Source organism: Mus musculus, chromosome 12 (genome assembly GCF_000001635.26).
Source record: "Mus musculus strain C57BL/6J chromosome 12, GRCm38.p6 C57BL/6J".
Taxonomy (NCBI): domain Eukaryota; kingdom Metazoa; phylum Chordata; class Mammalia; order Rodentia; family Muridae; genus Mus; species Mus musculus.
The window spans coordinates 118,113,243-118,136,495 of record NC_000078.6 but is presented as its reverse complement, the minus strand read 5'-3'; the positions used below and the strand labels follow the sequence as shown (position 1 = coordinate 118,136,495).

Here is a 23,253-nt window from a genome sequence, read left to right as displayed (position 1 = left end):
AAACTCATCTCAGAGAAAAAGATAGACACTACCTCAGAATGAAAGGCTGGAAAACAATTTTCCAAGCAAATGGTATGAAGAAACAAGCAGGAGTAGCCATCCTAATATCTGATAAGATTGACTTCCAACCCAAAGTCATCAAAAAAGACAAGGAGGGACACTTCATTCTCATCAAAGGTAAAATCCTCCAAGAGGAACTCTCAATTCTGAATATCTATGCTCCAAATACAAGAGCAGCCACATTCACTAAAGAAACTTTAGTAAAGCTCAAAGCACACATTGCGCCTCACACAATAATAGTGGGAGACTTCAACACACCACTTTCACCAATGGACAGATCATGGAAACAGAAACTAAACAGGGACACACTGAAACTAACAGAAGTGATGAAACAAATGGATCTGACAGATATCTACAGAACATTTTATCCTAAAACAAAAGGATATACCTTCTTCTCAGCACCTCATGGTACCTTCTCCAAAATTGACCACATAATAGGTCACAAATCAGGCCTCAACAGATTCAAAAATATTGAAATTGTCCCATGTATCCTATCAGATCACCATGCACTAAGGCTGATCTTCAATAACAAAATAAATAACAGAAAGCCAACATTCACATGGAAACTGAACAACACTCTTCTCAATGATACCTTGGTCAAGGAAGGAATAAAGAAAGAAATTAAAGACTTTTTAGAGTTTAATGAAAATGAAGCCACAACGTACCCAAACCTTTGGGACACAATGAAAGCATTTCTAAGAGGGAAACTCATAGCTATGAGTGCCTTCAAGAAAAAACGGGAGAGAGCACATACTAGCAGCTTGACAACACATCTAAAAGCTCTAGAAAAAAAGGAAGCAAATTCACCCAAGAGGAGTAGACGGCAGGAAATAATCAAACTCAGGGGTGAAATCAACCAAGTGGAAACAAGAAGAACTATTCAAAGAATTAACCAAACGAGGAGTTGGTTCTTTGAGAAAATCAACAAGATAGATAAACCCTTAGCTAGACTCACTAAAGGGCACAGGGACAAAATCCTAGTTAACAAAATCAGAAATGAAAAGGGAGACATAACAACAGATCCTGAAGAAATCCAAAACACCATCAGATCCTTCTACAAAAGGCTATACTCAACAAAACTGGAAAACCTGGACGAAATGGACAAATTTCTGGACAGATACCAGGTACCAAAGTTGAATCAGGATCAAGTTGACCTTCTAAACAGTCCCATATCCCCTAAAGAAATAGAAGCAGTTATTAATAGTCTCCCAGCCAAAAAAAGCCCAGGACCAGACGGGTTTAGTGCAGAGTTCTATCAGACCTTCAAAGAAGATCTAATTCCAGTTCTGCACAAACTTTTTCACAAGATAGAAGTAGAAGGTATTCTACCCAACTCATTTTATGAAGCCACTATTACTCTGATACCTAAACCACAGAAAGATCCAACAAAGATAGAGAACTTCAGACCAATTTCTCTTATGAACATCGATGCAAAAATTCTTAATAAAATTCTCGCTAACCGAATCCAAGAACACATTAAAGCAATCATCCATCCTGACCAAGTAGGTTTTATTCCAGGGATGCAGGGATGGTTTAATATACGAAAATCCATCAATGTAATCCATTATATAAACAAACTCAAAGACAAAAACCACATGATCATCTCGTTAGATGCAGAAAAAGCATTTGACAAGATCCAACACCCATTCATGATAAAAGTTCTGGAAAGATCAGGAATTCAAGGCCAATACCTAAACATGATAAAAGCAATCTACAGCAAACCAGTAGCCAACATCAAAGTAAATGGAGAGAAGCTGGAAGCAATCCCACTAAAATCAGGGACTAGACAAGGCTGCCCACTTTCTCCCTACCTTTTCAACATAGTACTTGAAGTATTAGCCAGAGCAATTCGACAACAAAAGGAGATCAAGGGGATACAAATTGGAAAAGAGGAAGTCAAAATATCACTTTTTGCAGATGATATGATAGTATATATAAGTGACCCTAAAAATTCCAACAGAGAACTCCTAAACCTGATAAACAGCTTCGGTGAAGTAGCTGGATATAAAATTAACTCAAACAAGTCAATGGCCTTTCTCTACACAAAGAATAAACAGGCTGAGAAAGAAATTAGGGAAACAACACCCTTCTCAATAGCCACAAATAATATAAAATATCTCGGCGTGACTCTAACGAAGGAAGTGAAAGATCTGTATGATAAAAACTTCAAGTCCCTGAAGAAAGAAATTAAAGAAGATCTCAGAAGATGGAAAGATCTCCCATGCTCATGGATTGGCAGGACCAACATTGTAAAAATGGCTATCTTGCCAAAAGCAATCTACAGATTCAATGCAATCCCCATTAAAATTCCAACTCAATTCTTCAACGAATTAGAAGGAGCAATTTGCAAATTCATCTGGAATAACAAAAAACCGAGGATAGCAAAAACTCTTCTCAAGGATAAAAGAACCTCTGGTGGAATCACCATGCCTGACCTAAAGCTTTACTACAGAGCAATTGTGATAAAAACTGCATGGTACTGGTATAGAGACAGACAAGTGGACCAATGGAATAGAATTGAAGACCCAGAAATGAACCCACACACCTATGGTCACTTGATCTTCGACAAGGGAGCCAAAACCATCCAGTGGAAGAAAGACAGCATTTTCAACAATTGGTGCTGGCACAACTGGTTGTTATCATGTAGAAGAATGCGAATCGATCCATACTTATCTCCTTGTACTAAGGTCAAATCTAAGTGGATCAAGGAACTTCACATAAAACCAGAGACACTGAAACTTATAGAGGAGAAAGTGGGGAAAAGCCTTGAAGATATGGGCACAGGGGAAAAATTCCTGAACAGAACAGCAATGGCTTGTGCTGTAAGATCGAGAATTGACAAATGGGACCTAATGAAACTCCAAAGTTTCTGCAAGGCAAAAGACACTGTCTATAAGACAAAAAGACCACCAACAGACTGGGAAAGGATCTTTACCTATCCTAAATCAGATAGGGGACTAATATCCAACATATATAAAGAACTCAAGAAGGTGGACCTCAGAAAATCAAATAACCCCCTTAAAAAATGGGGCTCAGAACTGAACAAAGAATTCTCACCTGAGGAATACCGAATGGCAGAGAAGCACCTGAAAAAATGTTCAACATCCTTAATCATCAGGGAAATGCAAATCAAAACAACCCTGAGATTCCACCTCACACCAGTGAGAATGGCTAAGATCAAAAATTCAGGTGACAGCAGATGCTGGCGAGGATGTGGAGAAAGAGGAACACTCCTCCATTGTTGGTGGGATTGCAGGCTTGTACAACCACTCTGGAAATCAGTCTGGCGGTTCCTCAGAAAATTGGACATAGTACTACCGGAGGATCCAGCAATACCTCTCCTGGGCATATATCCAGAAGAAGCCCCAACTGGTAAGAAGGACACATGCTCCACTATGTTCATAGCAGCCTTATTTATAATAGCCAGAAACTGGAAAGAACCCAGATGCCCCTCAACAGAGGAATGGATACAGAAAATGTGGTACATCTACACAATGGAGTACTACTCAGCTATTAAAAAGAATGAATTTATGAAATTCCTAGCCAAATGGATGGACCTGGAGAGCATCATCCTGAGTGAGGTAACACAATCACAAAGGAACTCACACAATATGTACTCACTGATAAGTGGATACTAGCCCAAAACCTAGGATACCCACGATATAAGATACAATTTCCTAAACACATGAAACTCAAGCAAAATGAAGACTGAAGTGTGGACACTATGCCCCTCCTTAGAAGTGGGAACAAAACACCCATGGAAGGAGTTACAGAAACAAAGTTTGGAGCTGAGATGAAAGGATGGACCATGTAGAGACTGCCATATCCAGGGATCCACCCCATAATCAGCTTCCAAATGCTGACACCATTGCATACACTAGCAAGATTTTACTGAAAGGACCCAGATGTAGCTGTCTCTTGTGAGACTATGCCGGGGCCTAGCAAACACAGAAGTGGATGCTCACAGTCAGCTAATGGATGGATCACAGGGCTCCCAATGGAGGAGCTAGAGAAAGTACCCAAGGAGCTAAAGGGATCTTCAACCCTATAGGTGGAACAACATTATGAACTAACCAGTACCCCTGAGCTCTTGACTCTAGCTGCATTTGTATCAAAAGATGGCCTAGTCGGCCATCACTGGAAAGAGAGGCCCATTGGACACGCAGACTTTGTGTGCCCCGGTACAGGGGAACGCCAGGGCCAAAGGGGGGGAGTGGGTGGGTAGGGGAGTGGGGGGGGTGGGTAAGGGGGACTTTTGGTATAGCATTGGAAATGTAAATGAGCTAAATACCTAATAAAAAATGGAAAAAAAAAAAAAAAAAAAAAAAAAAAAAAAAAAAAAGAAACACCAATGAACTATTAGCTCTCATTGCATGGAGTCTGTGAATTCTGCAAAGCTCAAATTTTAAGATAAAATTTTAATTAACCAAAAATGGCATATGCTATAAATATAGTAAAATGTGTGTGTGTGTGTGTATACACCTACATACATATATATACATGTTATTCATGGAACATGTGGCTAGGCATGAAGACATACATTTCTTGGGATGTAACAAAGTATATGTAACAAAGTCTGTTTACTTTGAACCAGAAACACGGTAATTGCTGGATAACGTTTAATTATTTCAAGTCAAAGTCAGCTTAACATTGAAAGGTATTCTTATTTTTTGAGACTTATTTTTATTTATTTGAGGGAAAGGGGAGGAGGGAAAGGAACTACACAGAGCACATGGGGGTCAGAGGATAGTTTTGCAGGAGTAGTTTTACTCCTTGCTTCTGAGATTGACTCTTGTTTCTACTGCTGCATCAACTCCATGACCTTCCAGACAATCCTGTCTCCACACCATGTGATTGTAGGAGTTCTTAAGACTGCAAATGTGAACACATCTGTGGTTTGTTTGTTTGTTTGTTTGTTTGTTTGTTTTCCCATGGGGTCCAGGGACTGTGTTGAGGTTGTCAGGCCAGCATAGCAAATGCTTCTACTCACTATCTACCTTGTTGGCCCAGAAATATATTCTTAAAGTGTGAAATAATCCTTACTATTCTTGGAATAGCTTGTGGCGGTGCTGAGAGAAGTCAAATACCTTTTGATGCTGAAGAAGTCCGACATACCAGATTCAGCTTTAGGCATTTTCCAGAAAAGGAACATTATTTTAAAGGTTTGTGACTTTTGACAGTTGGTATCTCTGAGATAAAAATATTTTGAATTTTATTTCTTAGTTTGGAGACCTGTGGCATTTGATCCCTCTCAGATAGTGATATTAACATATTTGGCTCTTTTTGTTTTGTATCTTCTTTCTTGGTTGGTTTGTCTTGCTCAGTACATTGGGAATCTTGAGCTCCTTGTACAAGGCTACAATAAGCTGAAACAGACCCTTCTGGAAGTGGAATACCCTCTCATTGAGGATGAGCTTGGAGCCATTGATGAGCAGCTCAGGGTGGCTGCAACCTGGCTGACATGGCAAGATGACTTCTGGGTCTACATGGAGAGGGTGCAGGTGGCCACTGCTGAGCTAGAGTGCAGAGTGTCACAGACTCAGAGCAACATGCTAACAATCCAGCAAACCATGCAGGCCTGGGCTGAGTGGCCACTGCTGCCCCGGAGGGAGACCAGAAGAGAGGCTGCCTTGACCTTGGACGACAAGGGGGATCTGTTTGCAAAAAAGTACAAGCTGATCCGAGAAGATGGTTGCAAGATACACAACTTGGTAGAGGTAATGGCTTCTAACATTTCAATGTCTATAGGGTGTTTTATTTAGTAAAGAGCAGCAAAGGCTAAACTTAATGTTGTAGATCAAGCCTGAGAAGTTGATAGATGGTTTGGGTTGAGTTTAAAGTGTAATGATTTGTGTTAGTCCCCTGTGGTTTGTGTAACCCCCACTCCTCATTCCCAAGGGAGAGATGTGACTATAAGGCACAATGACCAAACTGAAAATATAGAGATGGATTCCTTGTTTGTCCCAGCTGATTCCATTGGTTGCTATTTAATTCTACCATTTGATTGGCTGGTGTCAGCCACCATTTTTTTCATGATCTCCTAAGAATGGCAGCAGTCATCACTCTGCCAGGGCTACACAGAGAAACCCTGTCTCATAAAACCAACAAAACAAAACATTTGGGTTTTTTGGATCTAGAGAGATGGCTCAGTGGTTTAGAACACTCTCTGCTCTTGTAGAGGACCTGGGTTCCATTCTCAATATCACATAACAGCTCATAACCATCTGTAACTTCAGTTCCAGTGGATCCAATACACTCTTCTAACCTTTGTGGGCACAAAGCACATGTAACATAATATGAATAATTCTATGTATGTATGTATGTATGTATGTATGTATGTATGCATTTGTGCCTTTCAAATTACCAACAAGCAGTATTCTAAGGTAAACAATTGAAGAAACAAAATAAAACAAAACCAAAGGGAGAAGCAAGAACTAAAAGCAAGAAAGTTGAGAGAAGACCCATAAGCCACTATATCATGGAGCTGATGCTCTGGTCAGGGAAAAAGGCAAGAAAAAACAAGTAGCTGTTATGCCAGTTACAACTAAGGCAGCCATGTAAAACAACAGGGATTAAAGGCTAGGGGCAGAGTCAGGAACAAGAAAGCTAAGCTTTAAATGGAGACCTTAGGAGCCCTCTTCACTAAAGGACAAGTCCTGCAGAAGGATGAGGGGAGTAAGTAGCAAAAGAGCCTAAGGTCTGACATGTGGTACCCTGGCCCACCCAAGGATCATTGTGAAGGTCCGCATCACTGATAAGGAATGTAAGTGAGGAATGGTGCTAGGGATAGCATTTAGAGTGGACCATGTGCACATATCACAGGATTTGACCTGATGGGAGACTGCTCAAAGCTGCTTCTGTTAAGGGTAAGCTGCAGAGCTAGTCAGGAGCATCATGATCCACTGAGAAATGGTTTAGCCTAGGTCATGAGGACATTGATCAAGACTGGCATGAAATAAAAGAGGAAACCAACTTCAACAGAAGCAATGAAGACCGCTCTCCCTGGGAGGGGAGGCTGTGCATCGTAGCACAGGGGACTCAGTGTTTTGTAGAATTTGAATGGGGCCATGCCTGTTGGGGAGGAGGCCTTCTCTCAAAAATATATTGTCCTTAGTTCTGCCTCTGTAGTTTTACATAGGAACTGTCTGTCCCAACAAATATCCTTTAGTATGGAGGCCTCCATGTCAGGATTTGCTAGAGATGTTTTTACAGTTTAGTAATGATGAGGTTTGGATATATTTTAAAGGAAGAGCCAATGAGACATGCTATAGGGAGTGAGAGAAATCAAGGTTTCAGATTTGAGCAGATTGGCAAATGAGGTCTCTGATAAGGGGAGAAGGTGTTGAAACAGGAAAGTGTCAGTCAGAGATGGTTTTCAAAGATGTTGATACAGGTGGTGTTGGAAGTGTCTTGTGTTTAAGGCACAAGTCCAGGAGACTAACACAGAATAGATAACCAAAGAGATGTCTGTCTGTCTGTCTGTCTGTCTGTCTGTATGCATGTATTAGACAAGAATAAGTAAGAATTGGTTGTAGATGAGGAAGAGGTCCTTGCAGTACTCCATGAGGTTAGGAAAGGAGGAGGATTCCTTTTGAAAGGGGACCGTGATGCTCTGAAAGGAACAGAGAGGGAAGAGCTCACCTTTGTTCCATTCCACACTTAGGACCTGGAAATGAAGGCCAGAGTTGAACATGAGCTGGGCAAAGTAGAAACCATTGGCGACCTTGGCAAAGAGACTTGATAGTATGTGTAAGCCTCGTTAGGAATAGACTGAGTAGAGAATGGTAGAAGTGGACATGACCGTGCAGATGGTCCTAGAAAGAACCTGCTTTTCCCAGTTCATCTCTTCTGCAAATCTCAGCAGTGGAGCAAAGTGTTTCTGGTGTGGCTGATGTATCAGAGAAGCCCTGCCCTGGGGATGGGAAGAGGATGGTGATTTCCAGTCCTGCACAGTTGCTGGCTTCCACCAGTATGACCCTGAATATATCACGAGCCTTTGTTTTTCATATCTTCCATGGGAGGCTGAACGAGATAGTCTTTAGGATTTCCCCCCCTTGCTCTTGTAGTTATCGTTTTGCCTTCTGGTAACCACAAAAGGAAAGGCTGCTGTGTCAGGTTCTCAGAATGTGCGCTACATGCATACAGGGTACAAATGTGGATGTTGCAGATACAGGGCAGGAAACACAACATCTCCAAGAGAAGTAGCCCTTACATTCAAGGACAGCAAACTCATAGGATTCCTATCCCCACCTTGGTAATATTCCAATGTCCCAGAATAATTTCCTCAGAAGGACATAAGGAAATCTCTTTATTTACATAAGAGCTCTAGAGAGCAAAATTTGAGACAGAGCAAGAACTAGAGCCTGGGGCATAATATTTTGGGAACTAGTATATTTCTTGCCTGTATTTGAAGATAGCAATTTTCATGTTGATTTTTTTTCTAAAGGATACTTTTTGAACACATGTGGTATGTGAGATTAGTGCTATACTACTATAAAGTCCTGTAGCATTTGCCTTCTACCTCAAGGTTCTATAGCCTTAGGTTTGAATGTTTCAGTGCCATGCACAGAAATGCAATCCTTTCTTCAGTATGGTGAGCTTCCCTTTTATGTTGGTCATCATTAACCCCAACCCTCTATTGCTTTGTGTTTAGGAGAACCGGAAGCTCTTCAGAGCTGATCCTTCCCTGGATTCCTGGAAAATTTATGTGGAATTCATTGATGACATTGTGGTGGAAGGCTTTTTTCAGGCCATCTTGCATGACCTGGACTTCTTCCTGAGGAACACAGAGAAACAGTTAAAACCCACACCATTTTTTCAAGCACAAATGCTCTTAATGCCCCCAGAGATTGTGTTCAAGCCTCCTTTAGAAAAAGAGGCTGGGGATGGCTTCTACGATCTGGTGGAGGAAATGTTGTGTGGCAGCTTCAGAGTGTCTGCCCAGATGGGGCGCGTGGCAGCACACCTGGACATCGCAGACTACCAGGTAATCTCTCAGGAACCAAACTGGGATAGTGAGGAGCCCCAGAAAGAAACCCGTAAAAGCAACACAGGACTTTTAACATTTTTGTTTTAATTTTCTTTGGTTGAGTATTCTTCCTTGAAAAATTACCTGGGATAATGTTACGGTAAGAATTCTCTCATTGAAAACATGTTTGGTTTCCTTTCATTTAGAACGATATGGATAACATGTTAGGCCTGGCGGAGGTCCGGCAGGAGATCATGAATAGAGTTGCTGATGTCATCAACAAAGTCTTAGAGTTCAGAAGTTCTCTGGAGACCTACTCTTACCTCTGGGTGGATGACCGGGTAGAGATTCTAAGGCAGTTTCTCCTGTACGGCCATGCTGTGCCATCTGAGGAAATGGATGCTCCTGCAAGTGAAGACATCCTGCAACCACCAACACTAGAACAATTCAAAGAACAGGCAAGGCAACCCCTTAGAATTTAGTTCTATTAACTGGCTTTCCATGCTGTTGCTATATAGCTGTTTATTTCCTAATCTTACAGATTGACATTTACGAGGCTTTGTATATTCAGATGAGCAAGTTTGACGACTTCCGAGTATTTAACAGTTGGTTCAAGGTAGACATGAGACCTTTTAAGTTGAGCTTGCTCAACGTGATCAAGAAGTGGAGTTGGATGTTTCAAGAGCATCTGCTAAGATTTGTCGTCGACAGGTAGCCTTGACCTCTGTGTTTGACATGGTACTAGCCCTTGACAAAGTTGGCTTGTGGGTTGTGAAAATGGCTCAGTCAGTGACCTTGTCATATAAGAATGAGAACCTGTGTTCACTCTCCTGTACCTATGTAAACACTGCATGTGGTGAAATATGCTTGTAACTCCAGAGGTGGAAAGGTGGAGACACATTCCCCAGGGTTTGCCAGCCAGCCAGCCAGTCAGCCATCCATAACCAGCATGCTCTAGGTTCAGTGAGAGACCCTGACTCAAAACCAAAATAAGTTGCGTAGAACCTAAAGAATGGTACCTGAAGTTGGCCTCTGCCTCCATATGTATACCCACAGCTGACTGATTTGTAGTTGACAAATTAATTCCAAGAGTATTTGTACTGCTAACATTAGAGTAGGTTTAACAAACAATGTTTATACATAATGAAAATAATATCCCATCAAGCCTTGTAATACTCATACATGAATGAACTTAAAATCCTTCTGTCTGGTGAAAGACAGCAAATATAGTAGGTCACATACAGTATTACTCCATTTATATAAAGTGTCATTACAAGCAAGCACAGAGACAGAGATTGGTAAGCAGTTGCCAGGGACTGGAGAATAGGTCTTAGCATGGTGTGGAGGAGGAACTGGGAAATGACATGAAGGGATGCTTATATCAGGTGATGGATAATTGCTCATTCTGTCTTCCTGTTATGAGGAACAGACCTGCTTCAAAATGTGTGATTAAGATGTTTTCATTAACCAAGCTTATGTCCATACACGTGTACATTTTCATTACAGTCTGAGTGAGCTGCAAGGATTCATCAAGCAGACAAATGCAGGACTTCAGAGACAGCTGTGTGAGGGCGATCATGATGGCTTAGTTGACATCATGGGTCACCTTCTGGCTGTAAGAAGCCGACAGAGAGCTACTGATGAGCTCTTTGAACCTCTGAAAGAAACAATCATGCTTCTGGAAAGCTATGGGCAGAAAATGCCCGAGCAAGTCTATGCCCAGCTGGAGGTAAGTGCTCATGAAAAACGCCCAGTTGCCAGCAGCCGTGTGACTCCTTCAGCCAGGCACTTGACACGCAAAATGAACTGCAGATGAAAACTGTGTTTTCATGGTACTGGTAAAAAAACCTGAAGCTGAAAAAGATTAATTTTTCCAGGTCATAGAGGTATAAAGCCAGCCAACACTCACCTCTGTGTGCTTCATAAGATAGATCTTCTCGTCCACTGTGGCACCGTGGTCCCGGTGACTTGGTGGATGACAGCCTCCCAGTGTTATCATCATTTTCTTGTGTACAGAGCAACCATATCCTTACTCTTCTGCTCTCCCAGTTGCCTGCAATCTGAGCAGCAATGCTTGGAAATATGGCACAGATGTGACGATAAAGAATAAAAACAGTCTGATCTGGATGGGGAAATCTCTTTTCCAGTTAAATTTCTGTTTGACACTGCCTGGGCTCAGAAACATTTGGTGACTGGTATGTGCCAGTGTATGAGCAAGTTCTGTTTAATTTTAACTGAATTTATGAGCAAAAGAAAAACCTTATAGTTGAGCCTCTGTTGCTGTGCATATTGGTGTTCCATTGATGGTTGAGTGGGGGTGAGCTTGCAATGGCCTTTGTAAATGTAGCCAGTGGGTGTCTCAGCCAGAGCTTGCATTGAGCTATGTTCATCTAGTATAGTAGTGGTCAGAGCATACAACTCAAATTCAGATTTGTGTGTACATGTGAGTGTCTATGTGTGCAGAGGCCAGAGGAGGGCATCGGGTGTACTGCTCTTTCATTTAGTCCCCCTGAGATCTGGTCTTTCATAATCCCAGAGCAAGACTGACAAGCCAGCAAACTTCCCTAATCCCCCTGCCTCTGCCCCCTCCCCCCAAAGCTATGGGCTTACAGTATGCATGTACCACTCAGATATTTAAATGGTTATTAGAGTATGGACCTTGGCCCTTATGCTTGTACAGCAAGCTCTCACACTCACTGTGTTATGTCTCCAGCTAAAAATTCTGTTTTTCAGTACTGTGAAATCAGCTCTCATCTATCTACCTTGCCAAACTAGGTAATACTTGGAGCCTATTTCCTTTCGTTAACATATTTCATGTGAGGTTTTTTGTTTGTTTGTTTGTTTTAAATTATTGTTTTATTTGTCTGTTTTTTATATTTCCAACTTATTTTGGTTATTTCTTTCTTATTCAGAAAAACTTGGCAAGCTAACATGAATGTAGTATGTTGAATGTACATTTAAGTGGGATTTGGTGTTAAACAGTGTGGTACAGTCATCATTTCTGCTCAGGGCCATGGTTGTTCTCTTCCCTGAGCCAAGTCCTGTTCTTCAACCCATGCCAGCCCTTTTCTCTGTGGATTTATTTATTCTAGGTCATACAAGGTATAGCTTGTGGTATCTGACTTCACCTGAGGTAATTTCTTGAAGCCTACTCACTTTGTAACATTAACAATATTTTGTCCCCTTTTCTGGATAAATGATGTTCCATTGTAAGCCAATACTGTACTGTTTGTATCTCAGTGCTCATGGGCATAAGATCTGCCTCCACCTTTGCTAGTGTGAGTTGTTTTACTTCGAACATTGATGCGTGGATATTTGAATGTCTGTTTTCACTTCTGTCTGGTGTGTACAGAGGAATGGACTTGGTGGGTCATATGGTAGTTTTATTCATGACTTTTTGAAGAACTGCTAGAATGGTTTTTAAACGGGTGGTATCTATATATCTATCTATATTTTAAACAGGATAAAAATGCAACAATGTATTGTTACAAGTGCTCTCTGACAGGAAAGGGCACAGAGAACTACTGTGTATGAATCATTCTGTATTATATGAAACTCATCTTAAGGTGCTAGATTTGGCAAGGTGACAAACTGAGCAGACAGCTGCAGAATAACATGGAGAGACCAAATGACTACAGTAGCATCTGTTACAAAGATTGTTGTATTTACTTAGTTTTTACATTTTTTTCTTCCAATGTATGTTGGGGGATAGTGCATATCTGGAGGTCAGAGGACAGCTGTCATGATTTGGTTCTCTGACGCTACCATGTGGGTTTTGGGGATCAAACTCAGTCTTGGTGACACTTTACCCTCTAACCACTTCATTGCCCTAGTAATTCTTCTTAAAAGATGATTTTGGGTGTTCTTTGGGTCAGATCTTGGACCTTGTCATGTATCTCACAGAGAAGCCAGTTATGACATAATCATCAATGAAGGGAATTATCAATTTCCTCCAGGATTTATAGTGTGAATTTATGAACATTTGACACCCCCAAGATTTAATTATATTGAAAATATTAGACTTCTAGTGTTACAGAAGCAGGCTACTGATAGACTAATTAGGAGAAATTAAGTTGAGGTGTAACTTTAACTAAATAACTTGGGCAGTTTGGGATCTATCTATCTATCTATCTATCTATCTATCTATCTATCTATCTATCTATCTATCTATTGTGCTTGTGTCCTGAGAGTTTCAGTGTCATTCCATGGGCCTTTACATCCAGAAAAGTGGCCTTTATGTGCAGTATTCTTCTGTGTATAGTAGTCCTCTATGTTCAATAGGCCATTATGTGTAGTAGTCTTCTATGTGCAGTAGGCCTCTATGTGCAGTAGTCTTCTATGTGCTATAGGCTTCTACGTGCAGGACTCTTCTATTTGAAGTACTCCTTCAGTCTGCTCTCCACTTGACATTTCTGTTCTCATTTTAATTCAGTCCTTACTATCCTCCAACCCAGATAACAGTAGATAACTGCTTAGTCTACCTCGCCCCTCCTCATCCCTTGCCTACAGTCTACTCTGTCTAACACTGAGGTTCTAATCACAGGTCTTATCAACCCCATCTCTCCCAGCCCTCATCCACTGTGCCTCACATTCAATTACCTCCTTCCTGAGTTGAATCCTTTCCATGAGACTTTTGACATTATCTGCTCTTTCTGTTTTTAAGAAAATGTATTCTCATCCAGTAAAGGGTTGTTTAGAATCTACAAACACATGGCAGGTCTGCCATGTTTAAGGAAGGTAAAGGGCCTAAGCTGTCTCCTTTAACCCCCCCTAGCTTCCTGGCCGTGGCTTCTGATGGCATGCTGAGTAATACTGAATTTGTATTGTGTTCTTGTTATTGTTTGAGCTTTGGCCTCACGTATTCCAGTTGGGCCTCGAACTTGCTATGTTGCTAAGGTTCATTTTGAATTTCTTTCATTCCCATTCCTGGCCTCTACCTCCTGAGTCACTGTGATTATAGGCAAACAACATCATGCTAGGGATAGAACATAGAACCACTTGATGCAGGATTTTGATAAGAGCAGGCAAAAGATAGGCAACATGTTTTAGATCCCAAGTCTGCTGGTCCCTGAGTTAGAGGGGTTCCTGTTATGACACTATATTGCTTTATAACTGTGTTGACCTGTGACTGGTCGGCTTTCTGAGGGACATTAGTACAGTGTACCCTGTGAAGTAGCTCTGTGCATGCCTCCTTTTTTTCATTTTTTCTTTTGGAGTCTCTATGCTAATTAAAGTCAAAGGTTATGTGTCACCTCTGGAGTACCCTCTCCACACATGTACTGCATATACCTAGCACAGTGTCTTTCTCATTAATCTACAGTTAATCGACTGTTTATCAGAGGGTTTCAAAGTGGTTTGTAGAGCCTTTGAATTTCACAGTTCAGCTCAACAAGTAATGTCCACGTCGCAGAGCATGGCTTTGTATGACAAAACAAGTTCACTGTCCTTGGACACAGGCATGGCTCTTTAATTAAAAATAAATAAATAAAAATTAAAAGGTCAGTTGCTCTTTATCTGTTTGTACTGTAGGCAGGGAATGCAGAGTGGAGGTGGTACCTCAACTGTTTATTTTATGCTGGCTTTGTTTAGCATCAAGTAGGGATTGACCTTCCCTTCTCCTTTGCCTCTTAAATTCCTTCAAAAATTACTCTTTGCCAAACATGGACCAACTTTAATGCTAAAACTCACTGACGTGATCCTGTAAGTCATGACAAGAGAAAGAAATAGTCATACTGTTTTGTTTTTTGTTTTTTGGTTTTTTTTTTTTTTTTTTTTTTTTGGTTTTTTTGAGACAGGGTTTCTCTGTGTAGCCCTGGCTGTCCTAGATCTCACTTTGTAGACCAGGCTGGCCTTGAACTCAGAAATCCACCTGCTTCTGCCTCCTGAGTACTGGGATTAGAGGCGTGTGCTACTACGCCCGGCTTTTTTGTTAATTTTTAAAAATAAACATTAAATTACTAAAAATACCTGACTTACATTTTTGGTTTTTAGAAACCAGTAAAGTTATGCCCAGTGCACTTTAACTGTGTGCATGCATGCATGTGTGTGAATGTGTATATGTGTGTATTTACGTATATATGAGCGTGTATGTATGCATGTGTGTATGTGGATGTATGTGTGTGTATACACTTGTGTATCTGGCTACACATATGCATATCTTTTCACATGCATGTGGAAGTCACATTTTAATGATGCATATTTTCCTTAATCACATTTTTTGAGAGAAGGTCTTTCACTGAACCTAAAGTTCAGCCATTTGGCTAGCTGGCTAGTAAGCCCCAGGAATCCTTCTACCTTGGTGCCCTCCCCCTTGCAAACCCCCAGGATTACAGGTTCACACTGTCATAGCTAACTAAAAATCAGAACTCAGGAACTTGCCCAGCAAGCACTTCACTGATTGACCTTCCCCCAGCCCCCAACTCTTTAATTTTATTCCCATGATTGCAGAGTGATTTGGAGATGAGTCTTTATTTTGAAAGATTTCTGCCAATTTTAACATAAAAGCAACTCTGGTGCCTGAATGGGAGATAACCTGGCTCTAACCCAGAGAACTTTATCACTGCACTATAATCTTGTTTTATACACAACTTACTTCTAAAAGATGTCCTGGATCAGATTAAAGAAATAAGAATTTTTGACCTCATGTGGTTGAGTCGTTTCAGGAACTGAAGTCCATTGCATCTTTACACAGGAATTACCTGAAAGATGGGAAACCACCAAGAAGATTGCAGCCATGGTCAGACATGAGGTCTCGCCACTCCAAAACGCAGAGGTTACTCTTATACGGAAAAAATGTATTTTGTTTGATGTGAGTTGGATACTGGGTTTGTGTTTGTTTATTTTTAAGGAAAGCTTCGCAGTGATAATTAAAGTTATCTGATTGACATTTGCTTTTGTACTCTGATCAGGAAAAGCAAGCAGAATTCAGAGAGAGATTCAGAAGCTATGCTCCTCTTGGATTTAAGGCAGAGAATCCATACGCAGTGCTTGATAAGGTAATTCGTTCTCACCTGTATCATGTGTATAACAATGATACATATATAGCCATATTAGCCATATTAGAAAGATCTAAAGTTTTAAATGGTGTTTCCTCTGAACACCACCATAATTGCACAAGTAAAAATGACACAGAGACAGTGTGAACTCCTACCATATGTCAAGAATGATATCAAGCCAGCCTTGGTGGCACAGGCCTAGAATCCTGGCTGCTTAAGGGACTGAGGCAGGATCACAAAATCCAAGGCTTGCCTATCTCATGGAAGAGTGAGTTTAAGGCTGATCTGAGTAACATGGTTATATCCTATCTCAAAACAAAAAGAGAGGACGTGGATAGATCTGTGTAGAGGTGCCTAGTTTCTTGGGGAGGCCTTGAGTTCAATTTCTGCGCGTGTGCAAATGGATGGGGAAACACACATACACATTTACACACTTACATACACACTCACATACATACACTCACATACATACACTCACACACACATACACACACTCACATACACACACTCACATACACACTCACCCACACTCACATTCACATACATACTCACCCACACTTGCACACACTCACACTCACTTGCACACACTCGCACACACACTCACATACTCTCACACACACACTCACTCACACACACTCTCACACTCACACCCACACATCCACACACCCATACTCACACACACACTCACACTCATACTCACACACTCACTCGCACACACACTCACACACTCACATACACACTCACACCCACCCACACACACACTCACTCACTCACACAAACTCGCACACACTCACACACTCACACTCACACACACTCGCACACCCACACACTCACACACACTCACACTCATAGACACTCACACATACACACTCACACACACTCGCACACATACCCACACACTCACACACACACACACACACACACACACACTCACTCTCACTCCCACACACACTCCCACACACTCACACACATCCATACACATGCATCCACACACTCACACTCACACATACTCATACACACTCACATACACACTCACACACTCATACTCACTCACACACACTCACACACACACACACTCACTCACACACACTCACACACACATACACACGCAGTAAAGAGGAGATTAAACTAAGAACTTTTAAAAGCATATTGCATTTTAATTACCACTGTAGACCTATGAGATAGCTTCAGTTTTTCTCACTTTAGATGAAGAAAATCAGCATATAGTTTTCTGATTTCACTTCATAAATTTCAGAAATGGGATTATAGTTTTGGCTATCTAAATTGTTTTAAGGAAATGATCAATTCTAACAATGATGCTGCTTCCAAAGTGACCATTTTCTCCTATGTTTTCTAGTATAGAGATTGGGGCAGGGCCTTTGCACACTACTCAGTAAATGCTCAACCAGTGATCTCCTCCACCTCCAGACCCCACTGAGTATAGTTGTGACCACAGGAAAGCTCATAAGCCGCGTGTAAACACTGCTGAGTCATCCAATGTTTGTTTGTTTTTTTCCTAAGTTACTTTATTATAAGAATTAACTCAACAGTGGGAGGAGAGGCCCTTAGTATTGCGAAGATCATATGCCCCAGTGCAGGGGAATGCCAGGGCCAGGAAGTGGGAGTGGGTGGGTTGGGGAGCAGGGCAGGGGGGGGGAGGGTATATGGGGTTTTGGGGATAGCATTTGAAATGTAAATGAAGAAAATATCTAATAAAAAAAGAATTAACTCAAATCCACATATGATTTATAGGAGACTTGGTTCTTTGTGTTAGAAAAATACTTCAGGATCTTAACCTTGCAGTCCAAATGGTACAAAAATGACCCCCTGAGGGTGAGAATGTTTCTTTTTTTTCCATTTTTTAAAAATATTTTTATTACATATTTTCCTCAATTATATTTCCAATGCTATCCCAAAAGTCCCCCATACCCTCCCCCCCACTTCCCTACCCACCCATTCCCATTTTTTTGGCCCTGGCGTCCCCCTGTACTGGGGCATATACAGTTTGCGTGTCCAATGGGCCTCTCTTTCCAGTGATGGCCGACTAGGCCATCTTTTGATACATATGCAGCTAGAGTCAAGAGCTCCGGGGTACTGGTTAGTTCATAATGTTGTTCCACCTATAGGGTTGCAGATCCCTTTAGCTCCTTGGCTACTTTCTCTAGCTCCTCCATTGGGAGCCCTATGATCCATCCAATAGCTGACTGTGAGCATCCACTTCTGTGTTTGCTAGGCCCTGGCATAGTCTCACATGAGACAGCTACATCTGGGTCCTTTCGATAAAATCTTGCTAGTGTATGCAATGGTGTCAGCGTTTGGAAGCTGATTATGGGGTGGATCCCTGGGTATGGCAGTCTCTAGATGGTCCATCCTTTCGTCTCAGCTCCAAACTTTGTCTCTGTAACTCCTTCCATGGGTGTTTTGTTCCCAATTCTAAGGAGGGGCATAGTGTCCACACTTCAGTCTTCATTCTTCTTGAGTTGGTGAGAATGTTTCTATTCAGGTGCTGTTATCCTTCTGAATTCTCCTTTGGGCTCTATCTTCATGCTTGGCATAGTATTTTCCCTTGGAATGGTGTCCAAATTGACATAACTCTTACCCTATTTTCCAAATCTTTAAATTGGAACTTAATTGCTTTTAACCCTGTTCAGAAAACCCTGCTCTGTAGTCTTCTCTTCCATTTGGCTGAAGAAAGTTAGTTTATGTTCATTGAAAAGGAGTGAGTTAGCATATGTTAATAAAGGATTGTTAAAAAGACTATATCTAAACTCCAGGTGGGCTGAACAGATTGTGGATGGGAAATGTTTTTTTTTTTTTTAACTTGACTCACCAATATGCTGTCTGCAAACATTTATGACAGATATGTACTGAATCTCGCCACTTCCACACATGCTATAGCAGCTTATAGTTGCACGTTCAAAGTGAGAGGGCTCATCCTCTGCCTTTCAGGACTCTGGCACTTCAAACAGGATGAAGCTGAATTACCTCCTTCTTGTCATTCTCTGGGTGGGCTTGTTTGGCTTGTAAATCTAGTACTTCAAGAATCAGAGGCATGGTTATTCTTGTTCTGCAGTGACACTGGATGATTATACTCCAGTCATTTCACCTCACAAGTGAAAGCCACTGACCTTCCAGAAACAAGGCAGGTGATGGACTATGATGGCGCCCTTTATTCTTCCCTCCCTCCCTCCCTCCCTCCCTCCCTCCCTCCCTCCCTCCCTCCCTCCCTCCCTCCCTTCATTCCTTCTTTCTACTCTTTCTTTCTGTGTAGGATTCCATAGTAAATTGCTGGGGTTTGTTCAGAGCTAAAGATGGGGTGCATATCTTGTCCGAGCTAGTATCTCGCCGGCAAGAATTCACTCGGACAACCGGATCCTTCTATGGCAAAGCTTTTATTGCTTCAACATAAGGAAGACCCCAAACCCGGAAAATGGCGCTGCTTATATAGCCCGTAGCGTGACGTTTCAGCACCTGATGTGGCGTGACAGCACCTGATTAGTTGCTCGCCCATCACCCCATTACTATGCCCCATATGGGCAGTGACTGGGCGTGAATTCACTCTTGCACTTGCGCATAAGGCTTGTTTACTAGTTAGGCGCAGTGGAAGCCAGTGCCATCTTATAATGGCGATTGCTCACGGCACGGCTCTCCACATGCATAAAATAGGGTGATTATTCAAGATAAAAGGCTGTTGACTTTGGAGAACATGCAGACTGTGAAGAGTCCTCTTTGTCTAAACGATGTTGGGTGCATCACAGATGTACAGTTATACATTTGGTGCAGAAGTGAGAGAAATCACTTACCAGCAGGATAGAATATTTGAAAGGAGGTTGAAAGTAGAGGCAGATGCCAAAGCTATGCTGCTGTAGGGACTCATGAACACACCGGAACATACTAGAAGCCTACAGTTTTGGGATGGACACTTTTGCCACAAGCAGATGCTTATATCAGAACAGATTATCACAGGCTCAATGAGATATGTCTGAGCAAGTGCATTCAAAGTCTACAACCTGTATGGGGAGCCTCTGAGGTTCCTGTTCACCTTTGCTAAGCTTCAGAGAAAGATGAAGAAAAAGTAAAGGGGTCCTCTGTGAATCTATAATATGAACCTATGGTCAGAAGCACCCGAGGTTCTCTTTATTCTGCCCAGGGATTAAGGAATTTCCAAGGCCAGGAAACAGAAGTGGCCATATTAGCTCTTTTTAGAACCCAGTAGAAGACAATTCAAATCTCTGGAAAACATGCTTCCAATCTTGATCTAGTATCCTCATGGGAGCAACAAACAAAGCTAGTCAGATGCTAGGACACCAGTGAGCAGTAAACAATGAATAACCCTCATACCTGGGGGTCAGCAGAAGCCCCAGATGCAGAACCATGTAAAGATCTTCAGATACTAGAAAAAAAATGAGCACACTGAAAAAGAAATGAGCAGCATTCTGTTTGGAGTTTATCAAAAATGTTCAGTTGAATCTGGAAAAGTACCAGTTACTTACAGAAATGGAAATTACAGTTGCCAAAAACATACAACTCAATAGATAGGAGAATGAGTTAGTTACATTTGGAAAGGAAAAAAAAGGTAAAATGCATGTTACATTGGAAGAAATGACTCAGGATATAGCAAATAGATGTAAGGAAATTAGGGAATGGAGAAGAAATATAGGGGAAGAAGTTCTAATGTACCTAACTCCTATGTCCTAGAAAACAATAAACAAAATGATAGATAGATCAAGGCTTCTCAAGAACTAGATTGAGCATGAATCCATGGCTTCAAGAAGCTGAGTGAATCCTAATCTGGATAAGTGAAAGTCTGTCTAACTTTATCAAAGTGAACCAAAGAATACCAAAGGTGACCAGATAAAACCAGACACAATTAGTTAGTAGTGTTGAGAAGGCAAGAAGATCTCAGCAACAACAGAAACCAGAGGTCTCTGGCAACACCTTCCAAATCCTGAGTAGTAATAAAATTAAAGCATGCTGGATAGTGTAGCATTGGGATGAACACAGTGCACACAGAGCCTTTGCCTCCAGAAAAGGGGACAGCAAAGTGAAATGTCACTTTAGGACAGAGCCACATGCCACCAGACCTCAGGAGGAGTGATCAGAGTGACAACTGTACCGCCAATGGTCTGGGACCAAGTAAAGAAAGAACCAGAACCTGTGGCCACAGAGCATATTAACACAGAACTTGAAAGCTTGGGCATAAAATGCATACCTTTCCCATAAAGATTGTTTCTAGAAATACTAAGTCCTGGCGTTCCCCTGTACTGGGGCATATAAAGTTTGCAAGTCCAATGGGACTCTCTTTCCAGTGATGGCCGACTAGGCCATCTTTTGATACATATGCAGCTAGAGACAAGAGCTCCGGGGTACTGGTTAGTTCATATTGTTGTTCCACCTATAGGGTTGCAGTTCCCTTTAGCTCCTTGGATACTTTCTCTAGCTCCTCCATTGGGGGCCCTGTGATCCATCCAATAGCTGACTGTGAGCATCCACTTCTGTGTTTGCTAGGCCCTGGCATAGTCTCACAAGAGACAGCTATATCTGGGTCCTTTCATTAAATCTTGCTAGTATATGCAATGGTGTCAGCGTTTGGAAGCTGATTATGGGATGGATCCCTAGATTTGGCAATCACTAGAGGGCCAAAAACGGGGAGTGGGGTGGGTAGGTATGGGGGAAACAAACTAGTTTCTACTAGATGCAAAATATTAGTTTTTCTATGTGACAGGATAGTAGGTGAACCTTGGCAAAGGCGATTATTAGGTACAATTCAAACACAGGTATGTGTGAATGAATTTACTCTGTATGTTCTTGGGCATGTGCATTCTTGAGTGTGTCCTGTACTATTGATCATTGGCAGGGTCATTTTAAAGTTGGAGAGGTTTCCTTCCTTCCTTCCTTCCTTCCTTCCTTCCTTCCTTCCTTCCTTCCTTCCTTCCTTCCTTCCTTCCTTCCCAGTGTCTTACTCTGTGGTCCAGGCTGGCTTTGAACTTTCAGTGATCCACCTGCTTCAGCCTCCTGCAAGCTGGGATCATAAGCATGATGCACTACTCACAAGTGGAGGATTTTTTCTCTTATCTTTCCCTTTTTCTTTTTCCTTTCTTTCTCTTTTTCTTTCTTTCTTCTGGTGGTGGTTTTGTTTTGTTAAACTAAGAAATCAAAGAGAAGAGGAAGTTAGAATGGGGGGAGGACTTGCATGAGGGTATACTGGGAGGAGAAGAAGGGCTGATACTGGTTTGTAAAATAGATAAATTACACACACACACACACACACACACACACACACACACACACACACACACACACAATTCCTGACATGGAACTTCCCTTGTCCTTGAGCAAAGCCCAGCTGCTTAATGAAACTAAGAAGTCAAAAGCCTTCTACACTACAGTTTACCAATAATTACACTGCAGAGTTTTTATTTAAATTTTCTTTTGAGCCTCACAATTTGAATTTTGCAGTAGGAGAACCAGGGGATGCTGACTTCATTGTGCAGGTGTGCTTTCTCCTCAGGCAAATCAGGAGCTCGAGGCTCTAGAGGAAGAGATGGAGCAGATGCAAAACTCTGCACGTCTTTTTGAGGTGGCTCTTCCGGAGTACAAACAAATGAAGCAGTGCCGACAAGAAATCCGCCTGCTCAAAGGGCTCTGGGATGTCATTATTTATGTTAGGGTAAGATGGATTTCTGGGCAGGCTGGTCCTCCTTAGTAAGAGTTTTGAGTAAACATGCAATTTTATTCTCTCTATTTGGGTTTCATAATGTCTTAACATATGCACAGATTAGATTTCACTCCAGACCTCTATCCAGACCTCAGAATTAAAGTCCATAGATGTAAATGAATGATTCTGCTCAACTATCAGCTGTTTCTATCTTTATTTAGTTCAGAGTAAAACCTTATTTAATGAGCTGGCTACCTCAGATCCTTGGTGGTATTATATAGAATATGAATTTAAAATTAACATATAAATCCGTGTTAACTATACTGTTGGCTATGTCTACAAACTCTCACAGATGTCCCATTTGCGTTTTCTAGATCTGTGTATAAACTGACATGCTGAAAATATTTAATTTACTTGTGATTAATACTAAAAGGTTATATATAAAAGGCTTGAAAAATATACATCCTGCAGAAATTCCTTAAGTCAGTTGAAAGCCATGTAGAAATGTATTAACAAGGTGTGCAACATAAATAAATATATAAAATATAACCCAAACTGGCTAATGAGATTTT

At 41.4% G+C, this 23,253-nt stretch overlaps 1 protein-coding gene across 1 annotated transcript in view; it reads left to right on the top strand.

Annotated features, from left to right (window-relative positions):
- Positions 1–23,253, top strand: part of Dnah11 (dynein, axonemal, heavy chain 11) — a 321,062-nt gene that overhangs the window by 62,548 nt on the left and 235,261 nt on the right. The window contains exons 13-21 of the mRNA NM_010060.3: positions 5,118–5,222; positions 5,385–5,777; positions 8,714–9,046; positions 9,235–9,486; positions 9,570–9,739; positions 10,535–10,757; positions 15,720–15,836; positions 15,937–16,023; positions 22,535–22,693. Coding sequence (NP_034190.3) covers positions 5,118–5,222; positions 5,385–5,777; positions 8,714–9,046; positions 9,235–9,486; positions 9,570–9,739; positions 10,535–10,757; positions 15,720–15,836; positions 15,937–16,023; positions 22,535–22,693 — 1,839 coding nt within the window. The remainder of the gene's footprint in view (positions 1–5,117; positions 5,223–5,384; positions 5,778–8,713; positions 9,047–9,234; positions 9,487–9,569; positions 9,740–10,534; positions 10,758–15,719; positions 15,837–15,936; positions 16,024–22,534; positions 22,694–23,253) is intronic.